Source organism: Entelurus aequoreus, linkage group LG16 (assembly GCF_033978785.1).
Source record: "Entelurus aequoreus isolate RoL-2023_Sb linkage group LG16, RoL_Eaeq_v1.1, whole genome shotgun sequence".
Classification (NCBI taxonomy): Eukaryota; Metazoa; Chordata; class Actinopteri; order Syngnathiformes; family Syngnathidae; genus Entelurus; species Entelurus aequoreus.
Genome location: NC_084746.1, coordinates 15793046 through 15813750, shown reverse-complemented (window position 1 = coordinate 15813750; position 20705 = coordinate 15793046). Strand labels below are relative to the sequence as shown.

The 20705-nt window shown below is 36.0% G+C and overlaps 1 protein-coding gene across 1 annotated transcript in view; it reads right to left on the bottom strand.

Moving 5' to 3' along the window:
- The window catches only part of LOC133630637 (uncharacterized), a 95000-nt gene that overhangs the window by 33738 nt on the left and 40557 nt on the right, over window positions 1-20705 (bottom strand). Inside the window, exons 7-8 of the mRNA XM_062022241.1 lie at window positions 7518-8055; window positions 4928-5131 (exon numbers count right to left, since the gene is read on the bottom strand). Of these exons, the coding sequence (XP_061878225.1) occupies window positions 4928-5131; window positions 7518-8055 (742 nt within the window). The remainder of the gene's footprint in view (window positions 1-4927; window positions 5132-7517; window positions 8056-20705) is intronic.

Genomic DNA, 20705 nt, shown 5'->3' with positions numbered 1-20705 from the left:
TGTCAGACACAAACTGGAGCAATGGACAGGTCAATAAATGTAAAACATTTGTTACCCTTTAGGGCAGACCTGGGCAAATTAAGGACCGGGGGCCACATGCGGCCCGTTAACCTTTTCAATCTGGCCCGCCGGACATTCCCAAATCATTTTTTTTTAGATCTTTAAGATGGAAAGTGTAGCTGCCATTATGATGTGCAGTGATGTGTTCAAATGACCGTAAGTCTTGAACTATACAAAGTATTTCAGTGGTTGGAATCTGCGCTTTTGCATGATATACTAGTTACTATGGTCATCTAATTAGTTACTATGGTAATCTAATTAGTTACTGTGGTAATCTAAGTTACAGCAGCTCAGACGAGGAACCAAGCAGTGTGGAGATTTTCACAACAAAGTTTTAAAGCTTAGTGATATCGCAGATACATCAGATTGTAGGTGTTTTTTTTGTTTGTTTTGCTGAGTTTGTTGCATTTTTGTTGTGTTTTGCTTGGTTGTAAAATATGTCGATGGAGAGGGGGTGTGACGTTCATATGTTGTCAATATTCAGTGTTTATTCGGTAATAAATAAAGGCCTACTGAAACCCACTACTACCAACCACGTAGTCTGATAGTTTATATATCAATGATGCAATCTTAACATTGCAACACATGCCAATACAGCCGGGTTAACTTATAAAGTGCAATTTTAAATTTCCCGCTAAACTTCCGGTTGAAAACGTCTATGTATGATGACGTATGCGCGTGACGTCAATCGTTGAAACGGAAGTATGCGGACAAATTGAATCCTATACAAAAACCTCTGTTTTCATCTCTTATTCAGTAAAAAAAAAAAAAAATTCCATTCCGTATTTTAAGGTGGTCTGTCATAATGTGTTTAGCATTCAATCAGACATTATTGTGAGGTTTTGTAGATATACCGGACCCCAGACACATTTTTTTTCTATAAATTTGGCCCCTGAGTCAAAATAATTGCCCAGGCCTGCTTTAGGGCCACCAAACTTCTTTTAAGTAAAGAGAACAAGTCCAAAAAACAGCAGACGATTGTGTGAATATGCAGAAATAACTTTCATGACTAAATGGTAAATGGGTTATACTTGTATAGCACTTTTCTACCTTTAATGTACTCAAAGAGCTTTGACACTATTTCCACATTCACCCATTCACACACTGATGGCAGGAGCTGCCATGCAAGGCCCTAACCGCGACCCATCAGGAGCAAGGGTGAAGTGTCTTGCTCAAAGACACAACGGACGTGACGAGGTTGGTAGAAGGTGGGGATCGAACCAGGAACCCTCAGGTTGCTGGCACGGCCACTCTCCCAACCTTCGCCACGCCGTAACCCTACTAAATTGTTTGTGTTTGTTGCACTGCACATCTGTCTGTCCATTCAACATACATCTGTCCATCCATGTAGCCGCAAAGTATTCACTTTTCCCACATTTTGTTCCGTTACAGCCTTAATTCCAAAGTGGAATAAATACATTTTTGTCCTCAAAATTCTACACACAATACCCCATAATGACAAAGTGAAAAGGTGCACATTTTGTGACGATCCGTTGCCCCGGGTTATGTGTTGTTTTAGTTTAAGACTCCCTTAGTTCTGTTTCAGCACCCCTGGATTTGTGTTCCTGGTTGCCATGGGTGCTGATTATGTTCACCTGCCTCGTTAGTGGTCGTCCCGCTCACTCGCTCCTGGTCACTAATTAGAGAGCTATTTATTCCTGCCTCACGCCACATTCGGTCTGGCTGTTTTGTTTGCATTATTTCCAGCAAGTTACGTTGGTATACCTTTTCATTCCTGTTTCTATGCTAAGCTTTCTCGTTAGCTTCCTGTGCTATCGGCACGCTTTCCTGTATTTTTGTATTTTGGCTGATTTTTGGATAATAAATCATTTTCCTACCTGCACGATGCCTCAGGAGTTCCGTCTGCATCTTGGGGAAACGACCCGCGCATTAATCATGCAACCACCACCATACATGTAACTAGAGATGTCCGATAATGGCTTTTTTACCGATATCCGATATTCCGATATTGTCCAACTCTTAATTACCGATTCCGATATCAACCGATACCGATATATACAGTCGTGGAATCAACACATCATTATGCCTAATTTTGTTGTGATGCCCCACTGGATGCATTAAACAATGTAACAAGGTTTTCCAAAATAAATCAACTCAAGTTATGGAAAAAAGTGCCAACATGGCACTGCCATATTTATTATTGAAGTCACAAAGTGCATTCTTTTTTTTAACATGCCTCAAAACAATAACAGTGCAATACTTTTTCATAACATGGTCACTACTGCCTAGTTTCTCTTGTTATATTCTTATTTTACTGTTATATTTTTATTCTCATTGTTGCTTTTTATTTTTATTCTTATTGTAATATTTTTTTATTCTGTTTCCATTTATACCCCCATTATTTACTTTTTAAATTTGATCTCAATTCTGTACACTGCTGCTAGAATTTTAATTTTCCTGAGGGAACTCTCCTGAAGGAATCAATAAAGTACTATCCATCTATCTATCCAAACAGCAGCTTGGAATTTGGGACCTCAGACTATGAGGAGGTTGAGGTGGGCGGGGTTGGGGGGAGCGTCCCGGAAGAGTTAGTACTGCAAGGGATTCTGGGTATTTGTTCTGCTGTGTTACGGTGCGGATGTTCTCCCGAAATGTGTTTGTCATTCTTGTTTGGTGTGGGTTCACAGTGTGGCGCATATTTGTAACAGTGTTAAAGTTGTTTAGACGGACACCCTCAGTGTGACCTGTATGGCTGTTGACCAAGTATGCCTTGCATTAATTCGTGATGAGAACAGCCGGTAGATATTATGTGACTCGGACGGCACGCACGCAAAGGAAATGCCTTTAAGGTTTATTGGCACTCTGTACCTCTCCCTACGTCTGTGTACACAGCGGCGTTTTAAAACGTAATACATTTTACTTTTAGAAACTGATACAGATAATTATGAAACCGATACAGATAATTTACGATATTACATTTTAAAGCATTTATCGGCCGATAATATGGGCAGCCCGATATTATCGGACATCCCTACATGTAACAAATGTATTCCATCCATCCATCCATTTTCTACCGCTTGTCCCTTTTTGGGGTCGCGGGGGTGCTGGAAACTAAAAAAAAAATTACGTGTACATAAGTATTCAGGGCCTTTGCTCGATACTTTGCTGATGCTCCTTTGGCAGCAATTCCAGCCTCAAGTCTTTTTGAATACGACGCCACAAGCTTGGCACGCCTATCTTTGGGCACTTTCTCTCATTCCTTTTTGCAGCACCTCTCAAGCTCCATCAGGTTGTTTTCATCCAGGATGTCTCTGTACATTCCCATTAGTTGCATTGTTAGCCACCTCGTACTGACCGTATTTTACGACTTAGAATGCGTAAAGACAAAAAACATGGTGGGATTGTGAATAATAGGCAAAATTCCCCCCAAAAAGTGCAGTTCCCCTTTAAAGGCCTAATGAAATGTGATTTTCAATCAATCAATCAATGTTTATTTAAATAGCCCTAAATAACAAGTGTCTCAAAGGGCTGATTTAAACGGGGATAGCAGATCCATTCTATGTGTCATACAGTACTTGATCATTTCGCGATATTGCCATATTTTTGCTGAAAGGATTTAGTAGAGAACATCGACGATAAAGTTCGCAACTTTTGGTCGCTGATAAAAAAGCCTTGCCTGTACCGCAAGTAGCAGACGATATGCGCGTGACGTCACCGGTTGTGGAGCTCCTCACATCTGCACAATGTTTACAATCATTCCCACCAGCAGCGAGAGCGATTCGGACCGAGAAAGCGACGATTTCCCCATTCATTTGAGCGAGGATGAAAGATTTGTGGATGAGGAAAGTGAGAGTGAAGGACTAGAGGGCAGTGGAAGCGATTCAGATAGGGAAGATGCCGTGAGAGGCGGGTGGGACTTGATATTCAGCTGGGAATGACTAAAACAGTAAATAAACACAAGTCATATATATACTCTATTAGCCACAACACAACCAGGCTTATATTTAATATGCCACAAATTAATCCCGCATAACAAACACCTCCCCCCTCCCGTCCATATAACCCGCCAATACAAATCAAACACCCGCACAACACACTCAATCCCACAGCCCAAAGTACCGTTCACCTCCCCAAAGTTCATACAGCACATATATTTCCCCAAAGTCCCCAAAGTTACGTACGTGATATGCACATAGCGGCACACACGTACGGGCAAGCGATTAAATGTTTGGAAGCCGCAGCTGCGTACTGCGTTACACATACAAATTAAACAAAATGCTTATGGCAACATTCTGGTTGCATACTCACGGTACCGCGTCTGCGTATCCAACTCAAAGTCCTCCTGGTAAGAGTCTCTGTTGTCCCAGTTCTCCACAGGCCAATGGTAAAGCTTGACTGTCATCTTTCGGGAATGTAAACAATGAAACACCGGCTACGATGTAGCCGCTACGTGTTTGTGTTGCTGCAGCCGGCCGAAATACACCGCTTCCCACCTACAGCTTTCTTCTTTGCTGTCTCCATTGTTCATTGAACAAATTGCAAAAGATTCACCAACACAGATGTCCAGAATACTGTGGAATTTTGCGATGAAAACAGACGACTTAATAGCTGGCCACAATGCTGTCCCAAAATGTCCTCTACAATCCGTGACGTCACGCGCAGGCGTCATCATACCGAGACGTTTTCAGCAGGATATTTCGCGCAAAATTTAAAATTGCACTTTAGTAATCTAACCCGGCCGTATTGGCATGTGTTGCAATGTTAAGATTTCATCATTGATATATAAACTATCAGACTGCGTGGTCGGTAGTAGTGGGTTTCAGTAGGCCTTTAAAGTCATCCTGGGGACCCTTTGGCCTGAACCACTTTGCGTAACTGCAGGTGAGAATAGAAGTATCCTACCAACCTCCTCGGGGTCCATGAAGCAGTAGTGGTACAAGTATTGGCTGTACATGGGGAACCCTCCCGGGAATCCAGCTCCCACGCTGCCACTGAGGCTCGGCCTGTCTGGAATGTTCTGGCACATCATCAGCATTGGGTTGTACAGCACGCTCTGGGAACTCTGGGACATGGGGTTCACCCCGATGACAAAGATGATGTCAATGATGCCCTGGGTTCAAAAAAGGGAAACCACATGCAATGCCGAGGGGGCTTTAAAAGACCACGTTACAAAATAGCTACAACAAAGACAGCCTAAAAGGCGCAGTAGAGTGGAAAAACAAGTTGACTTATATGCTTATTTGCGTTTCATTGTGTCCATTAAACCATATCCAATTGTAATTTTATTAAAAATACTGTCTAAAAATCACAAAATGCCACAAATTCAGTCAGCTATTTTTAATATTGCGCTCCGAATACCAGAGTGTAGAATAACACTTCTACACTCTGACCATATTATTAGGTCAGTCATACTGGAAATACGCACAAATGTGAAAGAGATGTGCTGTTTATCATTCACAATCCGTATGCAAGACAAGAACACATATGTTTTTATTTTTTATGGATTCTAAATGGTAAATAATTGAGTCAACAGATGGAGGGTCCTCTCATTATAGTCTCTAAACACATCCAGAAAGCGCCAACAATACTCCCATTTACATGTCGGGACCTGAAAATTCACCAAATATGAGTGATATTGCTTTTACAAGCGCTAACGCAGATGGACTATTTAAGCGGCGCATTGATAGCAGTGAGCTAATGCTAGCTTACGCTGCTATTGTTGACACACTGAGCCGACGGCTGCTTCTGCTTGGTCTCAAACTTGCGCAAAGTAAGTTCTAGATTATAACTCATGCATCTCTCACCTGCTAGTAGACAAATGTGGCCATGGACCGACAGGCTGATTCCACTTTCACGTCCCCCGAAGTGGCGAAAAAGACGCTAGTTGCGACAACTTTTTTTTTAACCCTTTGTGATGATTGCGATCGAATCTTCATCTAAACGGAATTATGTGAGCGTCCCGTCGGTCGGCATCCCAGCGAGAGTGGAAATATTACAGTAAGTGTTTGTTTTATTCTGGTTCGTTATGGTTTGTTTGTATGTTAAGCACCTAGCAATGATGCTAATGCTATAGTGTCACAATGAAGCTACATCCATCACTGAGCTTCTAAAACTCTTTGCTCATCCTCTTTGTGTTCGGGCTCAAAAAAATAAGGTAGAAATGGAAGAATGGACACATTTTGGCCTAAAAACTGACAATGAAGGTGAAGCTATAACACTGAAACGCCCTCAGGAAGAGGTGCTTTAAGACATGGCCAGCTCGCTAGCAGCTAACATCCATCCGCGGTCGACAGTGTTTTAGCTACTTCTAAATGACTAATCCTCGTCTCCATGGCGACAAATAAAGTACGTTTCTTAGAAGTATCATCCCTGCAGGACGAGGAATAGCTAAACATGCTTCACTACACACCATAGGAGGATACAATAGCTAACAAAAAGCTAGCGCGCCTGAATGTAAACAAGTGCCATGGGTGGATCTACACTGTAATGATACCAAGTGTAAAAGCGTATCTAGTCGATACTACTATGATTACATCGATATTTTGTATCGTCACAAAATCTTTTTTCCTTTTTTAAATATTCATATTATGTTTATAAACTCAGTAAATATGTCCCTGGACACATGAGGACTTTGAATATGACCAATGTATGATCCTGTAACTACTTGTTATCGTATCGATACCCAAATTTGTGGTATCATCCAAAACTAATGTAAAGTATCCAAACAACAGAAGAATAAGTGATTATTACATTTTAACAGAAGTGTAGACAGAACATGTTAAAACAGAAAATAAGCAGTTATTAACAGTAAATGAACAGGTAGATTAATAATCAATTTTTACAGCTTGTCCCTCATAATTTAAAAAAAATAATAGAATGATAAATGACACAATATGTTACTGCATACATCAGAAGACTAATTAGGAGCCTTTGTTTGTTTACTTACTACTAAAAGACAAGTTGTGTAGTATGTTCACTATTTTATTTAAGGACAACATTGTTCTTCGATTGCAATAAGAAACATATGTTTATTTTACCCTAAGATTTTTTGTTAAAAGAGAGCCAGTAATGCCATTTTTGTGGTCCCCTTTATTTAGAAAAGTATCGAAATACATTTCTAATGCTATAGTGTCACAAGTAAGCTACATCCATCACTCGGCTTCTAAAACTCCTTGCTCATCCTCTTTGTGTTCGGGCTCAAAAAAAATAAGGTTCTGGATCATAAGTAATCCTAGGCTCTCACAAAGTGCTTGGTTAGCATTGTTGTTGATGGGGAAGGGATCTGTGGTTCCTCCTCTACGTCACGGATCACATGACTCATTATCTCTTAAAATGGCTTGAGAATCTCCGTGAGATTGATACTATTTTAATCATATCTATTTATTGGCAAACTTTAAATCAGATATATATGATAGTAGCTTCAATATAGAAGCAACTTGTTTTTCTACTCTACTGCTACTTTAAATGGCAAAATAAGCCATTTGAGCCGGACTCACCTGAAGGACCGCTAAAATGACATCACAGATGAACACAGTGAGGTAAAAGGTGCAGCCCCTCATGGCTCGCGACCGCGAGAAGCTCCCCACCAAGAACCCCAGCGAAATCAGGAAGTTGATTGCCGCCATGGAGATCATGGCAGCCTTGGCAGACTGCGGGGTCATGTAGGAGCTGCCGTAGCCGTAGCTGCCGCCGTAGTAGCCCTGCCCCGCCCCTGGAACACTCCCCGGGACGCCGTACCCCAGCCCGCTCATGTCCCACACCAACGTTGACGCCACGAGGGCGAAGATGAGGAAACACATGAGCACCGTTGCTCCCTGGAAGGTTTTGACAAAACCAGGGGGTGAAAACCATCGGTGGAAGTGCTGAGGCCTGTCCTCCGGGTAGTGGGACTCTGCTGGCGGCTTGGAGGCGTAGCGGACATATTGGCTCTGGGGGGACAGGACGCTTCTCGGGGGATAGAAGCTGTGGGTGGTGCTGCTGGAGGGCGGGCCGTACAGAGGGCGGCTATGGTAATGGTGAGGTTCATGCATGGTTCACTAGTGCTGTGTTACCTGGAGGAAGGGCAGAAAAAATTATGCTTTTCATTTCAGGTCGTATTGTTGATATCATTCACTGTTTACATCATTCTAGTCATTTCTACAGTTGTTGATATCATTCACTGTTTACATCATTCTAGTCATTTCTACAGTTGTTGATATCATTCACTGTGTACATCATTCTAGTCATTTCTACAGTTGTTGATATCATTCACTGTTTATATCATGCTAGTTCATTTCTACAGTTGTTGATATCATTTAGTGCACACTGTTTACATCAGTCTAGTCATTTCTATCGTTGTTAAAATGATAAATGATAAATGGGTTATACTTGTATAGCGCTTTTCTACCTTCAAGGTACTCAAAGCGCTTTGACAGTATTTCCACATTCATCCATTCACACACACATTCACACACTGATGGCGGGAGCTGCCATGCAAGGCGCTAACCAGCAGCCATCAGGAGCAAGGGTGAAGTGTCTTGCCCAAGGACACAACGGACGTGACTAGGATGGTAGAAGGTGGGGATTGAACCCCAGTAACCAGCAACCCTCCGATTACTGGCACGGCTACTCTACCAACTTCGCCACGCCGTTGTTATCCATTAGTACACACTGTTTACCTCAGGTAGTCATTTCTACAGTTGTTGATATCAATTAGTACACACTGTTTACATCAGTCTAGTCCTGTCTATAGTTGTTATCAATTAGTACACACTGTTTACCTCAGGTAGTCATTTCTACAGTTGTTGATATCATTTAGTACACACTGTTTACATCAGTTTTGTCATGTCTACAGTTGTTGATATCATTTAGTACACACTGTTTACATCAGTCTAGTAATTTCTACAGTTGTTGATATCATTTAGTACACACTGTTTACATCAGTCTAGTCATTTATACAGTTGTTGATATCATTTGGTACTCACTGTTTACATCTGTCTAGTCATTTCTACAGTTGTTGATATCGTTTAGTACACACTGTTTACATCAATCTAATCATTTCTACAGTTGTTGATATTGTTTAGTACACACTGTTTACATCATTCTATTCATTTCTACAGTTGTTGATATCATTTAGTACACACTGTTTACATCAGTCTAGTCATTTCTACAGTTGTTGATATCGTTTAGTACACACTGTTTCCATCAATCTAATCATTTCTACAGTTGTTGATATTGTTTAGTACTCGCTGTTTACATCATTCTAGTCATTTCTACAGTTGTTGATATCATTTGGTACTCACTGTTTACATCTGTCTAGTCATTTCTACAGTTGTTGATATCGTTTAGTACACACTGTTTACATCAATCTAATCATTTCTACAGTTGTTGATATTGTTTAGTACACACTGTTTACATAATTCTAGTCATTTCTACAGTTGTTATCATTTAGTACACACTGTTTACATTAGTCTAGTCATTTCTACAGTTGTTGATATCGTTTAGTACACACTGTTTCCATCAATCTAATCATTTCTACAGTTGTTGATATCATTTAGTACTCACTGTTTACATCAGTCTAGTCATTTCTACAGTTGTTGATATAATTTAGTACACACTGTTTACATCAGTCTAGTCATTTCTACAGTTGGTGATATCATTTAGTACTTGCTGTTTACATCATTCTGGTCATTTCTACAGTTGTCGATATCATTTAGTACACACTGTTTACATCAGTCTAGTCATTTCTACAGTTGTTGATATCATTTAGTACACACTGTTTACATCAGTCTAGTCATTTCTACAGTTGTTGATATCATTTGGTACTCACTGTTTACATCTGTCTAGTCATTTCTACAGTTGTTGATATCGTTTAGTACACACTGTTTACATCATTCTAGTCATTTCTACAGTTGTTGATATTGTTTAGTACACACTGTTTACATCATTCTAGTCATTTCTACAGTTGTTGATATCATTTAGTACACACTGTTTACATCAGTCTAGTCATTTCTACAGTTGTTGATATCGTTTAGTACACACTGTTTCCATCAATCTAATAATTTCTACAGTTGTTGATATCATTTAGTACTCACTGTTTACATCAGTCTAGTCATTTCTACAGTTGTTGATATAATTTAGTACACACTGTTTACATCAGTCTAGTCATTTCTACAGTTGTTGATATCATTTAGTACACACTGTTTACATCAGTCTAGTCATTTCTACAGTTGTTGATATCATTTAGTACACACTGTTTACATCAGTCTAGTCATTTCTACAGTTGTTGATATCATTTGGTACTCACTGTTTACATCTGTCTAGTCATTTCTACAGTTGTTGATATCGTTTAGTACACACTGTTTACATCAATCTAATCATTTCTACAGTTGTTGATATTGTTTAGTACACACTGTTTACATCATTCTAGTCATTTCTACAGTTGTTGATATCATTTAGTACACACTGTTTACATCAGTCTAGTCATTTCTACAGTTGTTGATATCGTTTAGTACACACTGTTTCCATCAATCTAATCATTTCTACAGTTGTTGATATCATTTAGTACACACTGTTTACATCAGTCTAGTCATTTCTACAGTTGTTGATATAATTTAGTACACACTGTTTACATCAGTCTAGTCATTTCTATAGTTGTTATAAATTAGTACACACTGTTTACATCAGTCTAGTCATTTCTACAGTTGTTGATATCATTTAGTACACACAAGGTATTCAGGTGTCTGTCCAGTCACATACACACATATTTTTGTCCATTTACGTACATCCATAAGCAGTGTTGGGTTAGTTACTGAAAACCAGTAACTAGTTACAGTTACTAGTTACTTTATTTCAAAAGTAACTCAGTTACTAACTCAGTTACTTACACCAAAAAGTAATGCGTCACTGTGAAAAGTCTATTTAGTTACTTATTTTTTTCTTCTTCTTTTTTAAGAGCTCCCATTAATGCCCTTTTAGCCTTCATTTCAGTACTGTTATTGCACTGGAGAATAATACAATCTGTTGATCAACTTGACATGCATTTGCATCACTGAACTCTGCTAAGCAATGTGCTCTACATACAGCACACAAAGACAAAGATATGTTTCAAAGGGCCAATTTATTTCAGGCCAGAACAAATTGACAAAACTAATTTAAATAGCTGCAACATAACTTACATAAGTAACAAACAGCATAATAACCACATAGCTGTAAACCAAATAAGTACTTTAACTTTATTTTTACATACCAAAGCCTAACCACTGTCCATAAGGTATTCAGGTGTCTGTCCAGTCACATAGATACATATTTTTGTCCATTCATATATATCCATAAGGTAAACAGTTGTCTGTCCAGTCACATATAAAAATATTTTTGGCCATTTACATATATCCATAAGGTAAACATCGGTCTGTCCAGCCACATACAAACATATTTTTGTCCATTCACATGCATCCATAAGGTAAACAGTTGTCTGTCCAGTCACATATAAAAATATTTTTGTCCATTTACATATATCCATAAGGTAAACATCGGTCTGTCCAGCCACATACAAACATATTTTTGTCCATTCACATACATCTATTAGGTGAAAGCAGGTGCCGTTTCTGTCAAATAAAAAGGTTTTGTCCATTTACATGCAAAACTAATGTAACCTCCTGTCTCTCCATGCACATACAAACAATGGAAAAATCTGTCTCTCCAATTACCATAACGTTTGATGCAAAACGCATGCTATATAATGCATATCTGTCCATTCACATACCTTTCCTTGGCAAATGGTCCATTCACGCACAAACATATTTTTCCCCATTCACATTTATCCATAATGTAAAAAGCTGTTTGTCCAGTGACAAATAAACATTTTTGTCTATTCACATACATCCATAAGGTAAACAGCTTTAGGTCAATGACATACAAACATCTTTTTGTCCATTCACATACACCCATTAGTTAAACAGCTTTAGGTTCCGTCACATACAAACATCTTTTAGTTCATTCACATACATCTATGATGTAAACAGCTGTTTGTCTAGTCACATACAAATAACGTTTTGTCCATTTCCAAGAAGGACTAATGTAAGTATCAGTCTCTCCATTCACATACAAGCAATGGAAAAATCTGTCTCTACAATTACCTCCACACAAAATGCAAACAGTTGTCTGTCCATTCATATATGCACATAACGTGTGACGCATAACACAAGATACATAATGTATATTTGTCCATGCACACATACATATTTTTGTGTCTATTCATTCACATACAAACACCTTTTTGTTCATTTCCATACATCCCTGAGGTAAACAGCTGTCTGTCCAGTCACATGCAAACATATTTTTGTCCATTCACATACACCCATTAGTTAAACAGCTTTAGGTTCCGTCACATACAAACATCTTTTAGTTCATTCACATACATCTATGAGGTAAATAGCTGTTTGTCTAGTCACATACAAATAACGTTTTGTCCATTTCCAAGAAGGACTAATGTAAGTATCAGTCTTTCCATTCACATACAAGCAATGGAAAATCTGTCTCTACAATTACCTCCACACAAAATGCAAACAATTGTCTGTCCATTCATATATGCACATAACGTGTGACGCATAACACATGATACATAATTTATATTTGTCCACGCACACACACATATTTTTGTGTCCATTCATTCACATACAAACCTTTTTGCTCATTTCCATACATCCCTGAGGTAAACAGCTGTCTGTCCAGTCACATGCAAACATATGTTTGTCCATCTACATACAAACATTATTTAGACAGCAGTCTCTCCATCCAGACACAAACATAATGCAAACGTACGTTTGTCTATTCGCATACAAACATAATGCAAACATCTCTCTGTCCGTTCATATACAAACATAATGCAAAGATTAACATCCAATCACCTCCACACAAATTGTCTGTCCAGTCATATAACGCATGACCCATAATGGATGCCTGATCGTTTACATACATTCGCAAGGCAAACAGCTGTTTGTCCATTCACATACAAGCATAATGGAATCCTACCCACTCACCTCCACACAAAAAACATCTGTCTGTCCATGCAAATGCACACAAAATGTCAACATCTGAAACAAATGTAGATTTGGGGGTGCTGATACAGTTTTTATTTCCATGTTGTGTTCCAGCATGCACGTCATGCTCAGTCTTGGTTGACCTCGGCCCGTGCCTGAACCTGCTCTCAGGTATCGCTGACCCCGCAAGTCATTACTGGTGTGCAACTCAAACCAAGAGACTTTAATAATTCACACTGCAGACAGTTGAGAGTCAAGGGCGGCCACGCGTGAGGTCTACTGGCGGACTGTACAGAATCATCTCTGTGCACACACACAAAGTGCATTGTAGTTGAGCAACACGCACACACGTTTGTCTAATGTCCAATTGGGTTGAAACAATTTGGTCGGGAGCTGGGCTGTATATACATATATATATATATATATACATACACACACATATATATATATATATATATATATATATATATATATATATATATATATATATATATATATATATATATATATATATATATATATATATATATATATATATATATATATATATATGTGTGTGTGTGTGTGTGTGTGTGTGTATATATCAGGGGTCACCAACGCGGTGCCTGCGGGCACCAGGTCGCCCGTAAGGACCAGATGAGTCGCCCGCGGGCCTGTTCTAAAAAAATAAATAAAAAATAAATTATTTTATTTTATTTTTTTTTAAATTAAATCTACATAGAAAAAACACAAGATACACTTTCAATCAGTGCATCAACCCAAACAACCTCCCCCATGCACACTCATCCACACCCACTCACACAAAAGGGGTTATTTCTTTCTGCTACCAATATTCTGGTTCCCACAACATAGACAACACATCTGCAAGGGACACAGTCCCTGAAGCACACACGATTGTACAGGCTGCTGGTCCACTAACATTTTCATTCATTACTATTTTTTAATGTAATTATTTTTATATTGTTTTACTTTCTTTTTTTTCCAAGAAAATGTTTTTTATTTATTTATCTTATTTTATTTTATTTTTAAAAAAAGGGCCTTATCTTCAACAGACCAGGTTGTCAATGAAATTAGATTTGCTTAAAGGGTTTTTTAAACCAGGCCCAGTCCAGATAATGTCCAAGTCGGACTCAGCAACACACACCTTCATTCATGTACACAGAAACAAATTAGGGAACACAACAGATTGCATATAATTTATAAACAAAATTACATTTTCAAAATAAGCATTTATGTACAGTCCAGATTATGTCCAGGTCACTCAAATGAGGGGAACACAACAACAGATATCATATAATCTATAAACATAATTATACTTTCAAAATAAGCCTTTGAGGACTTCTCATCTTTTTTTAAATGTTTTTTGGCATCATTATCGTTTTCAACCATGTAACTTTCTAAAATTAGAAAATACTGAATAAATGTTTTAAAGAAAGTAATACTAAGTGAATATCTGTTTTTGGCCTTAAAAATAAAAATTTTACCGAGTACTATAATTAAATTGACTAAATCATGATTGTCAATGAACTCTCCTAAAATAACAGAAACCACATTAAGCTTCATAAACAAACCAATCCTTAAACACATTTTTTCAACTTCCACCCAAAACAAAGACACAATATGACAATACCAAAACAAATGCAGGGTGGATTCAGGCTCCTGACAACAAAATCGGCAATCATCTGACTCTGTCATATTCCATAATTTTAACATTTTCCCTGTGGGTAAGAAGTTATAAATAATTTTAATTTGAAAATAACGATTTTGCACATCGATAGTGGTTTTATAGATTAGTTTGAATATGGCATCCCATGGCAACGGGCAGTCAAAAAAGTCCTCCCATTTTCCATTTGTGTTGTATGAGGCAGCCTTCAAAGATTTCTTTATTAAATAAAAATTATATATTTTTCTATTTATTTTAGTTCCTTTTTGCCACCTAGAATTTCTTATTAGAGGTTTACAAAATAATAATTTAGTAGTTCCATAATTAGTTATTTGTTTCCATCTTTTCCCAATTACTCCAGTTAGTTGATAAAATGAAAAGCTTGAGCAAGCATCACCATACATAGCTCTAAATTCATCATACTTCATAATTTTACCATTCTCAGTGATAATATCATTGACAAAAATGATTCCTCTTTCAAACATATTTTTCCAAAAGAAAGGCTTTCCATCTATTACAATATTAGAGTTCATCCATATTAACTGCTGCAAAATATCGTCTCTTTTTTCTGGCACATAAAATTGAAAACACCACTATGAGTGGATTGTTTCCTTTATGAACCCTGCCATGTTTCCCAAAAGACTCTCTGGGAGGGGATCACTTGTAAAAAAGGATACAATTTCTTCTGATACAGTACATGTTTTTTGTCCAACAGGACATTTGTGTACCACTCAATGTTTAAATACATATTTGGAACAATTGATGCTTTTAAAGACAGACACATAGCTTCAAGGTTGAGAAGTTTCAGGCCCCCATATTCATACTCTTTGTACAAAACTTTCTTTTAATCTTTTCTGGTTTGCCGTTCCAGACAAAATCGAAGACCCTCCGCTCATAAATCTTAAAAAAGTTTTGTGATGGAGCTGGTAATGACAAAAACTAATAAATAAATTGAGGAATAATTAACGAGTTGGCAATAGACATTTTACCATACAAGGTTAGGGATTTCCCTTTCCGTAATTGCATACTTTTGTCCAGCTTTCTTTGTCGATTATCATAATTTACTGAGCCTAGATCTTCCAGATTTTCTGGGACAACACCAAGTATGTTAACTGGTCCATCTGTCCACAAAACGGGCACTTTGCATTCCATTCGAAAGGACGTTCCCTTTAGATTTCCGATCCTTAACATTTTACATTTATCATAATTAAGCTTAAGGCCAGATTGCTGTGAAAATATGTCCAAAAGATTAAGAAGGTTCCGCAAACAATGAGGAAAAATCTTATCTTTGTGAATCAGCCTTTTCTGACATGAACTTCATCAAGAACAAACACAGAACACGCCTCACTGATGCACATCTGCAAGACTCACTCAGAGTTGCAGTGTCAAGTTACACACCAGAGTACAACACACTAGTTAACAGCATGCAATGCCAGGCTTCCCACAAAGAAACAGATAACAGATTTGGTGTCCAGTTCAAAGTGTGACATGATTTAAAAATTTGAGAGTTTACATTTGTATTTTACATGAGTTATTATTTGTACAAACATGGTGCAAAGTAATTCATGATTTGTTAAAAAATGTTAGTGGCTAGCTAGTTAAAATGGGATATTGTGATTTCACAAGACTGTCTTAGAAGTGATCATTTGAAAATGTTCAATTTGAAAAATGTGCACTTAGAGAAAATATAAAAATAAAGTGTTGCATATTGATATTTATCTGTTTCTATATATATTTATTGTGAGAAATCATTAAGATGATCAGTGTTTCCACAAAGATAAATATCATTAATTATTAGTAATAACAGAGTTAAAGGTAAATTGAGCAAATTGGCTACTTCTGGTAATTTATTTAAGTGTGTATATATATACACACACACACACACACATATATATATATATACACATATATATATATATATATATATATATATATATATATATATATATATATATATATATATATATATATATATATATATATATATATATATGTGTGTGTGTATATATAAATGTATATATATATACACACGCACACACATATATATATATACATATATATATATACACACTACTTCTGTTAATTTATTTAAGTGTGTATATATATACACACACACACACACACACACATATATATATATATATACACACATATATATATATATATATGTGTGTGTGTATATATATGTATATATATATACACACGCACACACATATATATATATACATATATATATATATACACACACTACCGTTCAAAAGTTTGGGGTCACTCAAACAATTTTGTGGAATAGCCTTCATTTCTAAGAACAAGAATAGACTGTCGAGTTTCAGATGAAAGTTCTCTTTTTCTGGCCATTTTGAGCGTTTAATTGACCCCACAAATGTGATGCTCCAGAAACTCAATCTGCTCAAAGGAAGGTCAGTTTTGTAGCTTCTGTAACGAGCTAAACTGTTTTCAGATGTGTGAACATGATTGCACAAGGGTTTTCTAATCATCAATTAGCCTTCTGAGCCAATGAGCAAACACATTGTACCATTAGAACACTGGAGTGATAGTTGCTGGAAATGGGCCTCTATACACCTATGTAGATATTGCACCAAAAACCAGACATTTGCAGCTAGAATAGTCATTTACCACATTAGCAAAGTTAAGACTAGTTTAAAGTTATCTTCATTGAAAAGTACAGTGCTTTTCCTTAAAAAATAAGGACATTTCAATGTGACCCCAAACTTTTGAACGGTAGTATATATATATATATATATATATATATATATATATATATATATATATATATATATATATATATATATATATATATATATATATATATATATATATATATATATATATATATATATATTCCTCGTGCACTAATTGACTGAAAGAGAGTGCACTATGTCACGTTATCGATGGGAAAATGCATTTTTCGACAATATGATTTGCCTGAGCGGCTAGGAGACACCGAGAGTAACAAGTGGTAGAAAATGGATTAGAAAGGACACATTAAAACAATAATAATAATAACAAAAATAAAAATTAATGTTTTTTGTTTTTTTACTTGGGCCGCGGGCCGTAGTTTGGGGACCCTGGTCTCATGCCTCCTTCATTTACACTTACAGCATATCAGTGTAATGAAATTGTCAATTACGTTACTTTAATAAGTGTCTAAAAATACAATTTGAGTCTCCTTACTGTAGTTTGCCAACAATACTAGCCAACACATTAAGTACACTTGCACTTTATGATACAATCCAACACACAATAATAATGCTCAGTAAAACGTAATTATTTAATAACGTGTTTGTTATTGTGGTTAAAGTTTGAATATGTCAACTGGAGCCTACTGAGGGATTTTAACCAAAAAGCATACACAAAGCTACATAAATGTAAAACTAAATTACAACATTAAACCAGAAAACAAGGCAGAATAAAACTTACCCACAAGCTAGCGTGTTGTTCGGAGTCAACATTGGCCCCATTCCGTTTAGTTTGCCGGGTCTCCTCTCCCAACACGCAGCGTCCTCTTTAAGCCATTTCGGTGCTGGTTCGTGTCGACAAAAACATGTTCATGACACAGCGTGGACTTGTAGACTACTGGTTGTGTGTCAGCGTGGAGTGGATACCCAGTCAAGCCAAACCCTCCACGTCCACTTACACCTAGGAAACTAGTGCACAGGTCAGGTAAATGAAATGGAACACACCCACAGCTGGAGACAGTGAGAGCTAGCTAGCTGGTTTCCCGGGCAATTGTTTTTCTGACGAATAATGGTGCCACTGTTAATTTGTCATTTTTGTATTCAGTCCAAATTAATTTAATTAAAGTAGTTTAATGTAAAATGTATGACTATCTACGACACAGGCGTCAAACTCAAGGCCCGGGGGCCAGATGTGGCCCGCCACCTCATTTTATTTGGCCCTCTAAAGCCTGGAAATAATATGTATCAATAAAGTTTCTTACTAAATGTATTCTTTCTTTCAATTTTGGGAGGGGAAAAAAAAAAGTACTCCATGTAATCGCAAATTATGTTAACTTGAATATTGTCTAATTATGCAAAAATATATTATCAAACATTCAAACCATTTTTGAATAGAAATAAATACTAATAATAATAATATATTTTATTTGGCCCTCGAAAGCCTGGAAATAATATGTATCAATAAAGTTTCTTACTAAAAGTATTCTTTCTTTCAATTTTGGGAGGGAAAAAAAAAAGTACTCCATGTAATCGCAAATTATGTTAACTTAAAATATTGTCTAATTATGCAAAAATATATTATCAAACATTCAAACCATTTTTTTAATAGAAATAAATAATAATAATAATAATATATTTTATTTGGCCTGCGAAAGCCTGGAAATAATATGTATCAATAAAGTTTCTTACTAAATGTATTCTTACTTTCAATTTTGCAAGAAAAAAAAAAAAGTACTCCATGTACTCGCAAATTATGTTAACTTAAATATTGTCTAATTATGCTAAAATATATTATCAAATGTTCAAACCATTTTTAAAATAGAAATAAATACTAATAAAAATAATATGTTATTTGGCCCTCGAAAGCCTGGAAATAATATGTATCAATAAGGTTTCTTACTACATGTATTATTTCTTTCTATTTTGGGAGAAAAAAAATAAAAAAGTACTCCATGTAATCGCAAATCATGTTAACTTAAATATTGTCTAATTATGCTAAAATATATTATCAGACATTCAAACCATTTTTTAAATAGAAATAAATACTACTAATAATAATATATTTTATTTGGCCCTCGAAAGCCTAGAAATAATATGTATCAATAAAGTTTCTTACTAAATGTATTATTTCTTTAAATTTTGGGAGAAAAAAAAAAAGTACTCCATGTAATTGCAAATTATGTTAACTTAAAATAGTGTCTAAATATGCAAAAATATATTATCAAACATTCAAACCATTTTTTGAATAGAAATAAATACTACTACTAATAATATATTTTATTTGGCTCTCGAAAGCCTGGAAATAATATGTATCAATAAAGTTTTTTACTAAATGTATTCTTTCTTTCAATTTTGGGAGGGAAAAAAAAAGTACTCCATGTAATCGCAAATTATGTTAACTTAAATATTGTCTAATTATGCTAAAATATATTATCAAACATTCAAACCATTTAAAAAAAATAGAAATAAATACTAATAATAATAATATATTTTATTTGGCTCTCGAAAGTCTGGAAATAATATGTATCAATAAAGTTTCTTACTAAAAGTATTCTTTCTTTCAATTTTGGGAGGGAAAAAAAAAAGTACTCCATATAATCGCAAATTATGTTAACTTAAAATATTGTCTAATTATGCAAAAATATATTATCAAATATTCAAACCATTTTTAAAATATAAATAAATACTACTACTAATAATAATAATATATTTTATTTCCTCTTCATAACATGGTCACTACTGCCTAGTTTCTCTTGTTATATTCGTATTTGTACTGTTATATTTTTATTATCATTGTTACTTTTTATATTTATTCTTATTTTCTATTTTATTTCCATTCATACCTCCATTATTTACTTTTTAAATTATTTTTAATTATATCTCAAATCTGTACACTGCTGCTGGAATTTAAATTTTCCTGAGGGAACTCTCCTGAATGAATCAATAAAGTACTATCATCTACAGATTTCAAAGCAAGTTATCCATCAAATTGTGAAATGTAAAAATAGCAATAGATTTCATGGTAAAATTGTGAAATTTACTGTGGTTTTTACAGCACTTTTCTCTAAATGAAAAAAAAAAAACAGTACTTTTTTTTACTCTAATAAACTGTGGTGCTGTTTTGGCATTTACAGTAATACACCGAAAAATCTACAGTTGTTGATTTGCCAACAACTGGTGCCAAAATATTACTGTAAAATTGCATTTTTTTTTAATTTAAAGTAATGTAAATTTTACAGTAAAATTCTGACAACTGAGCTGCCTTTTTTTCCACCATAAAAACAGGATTACTGTTTTGAAAGA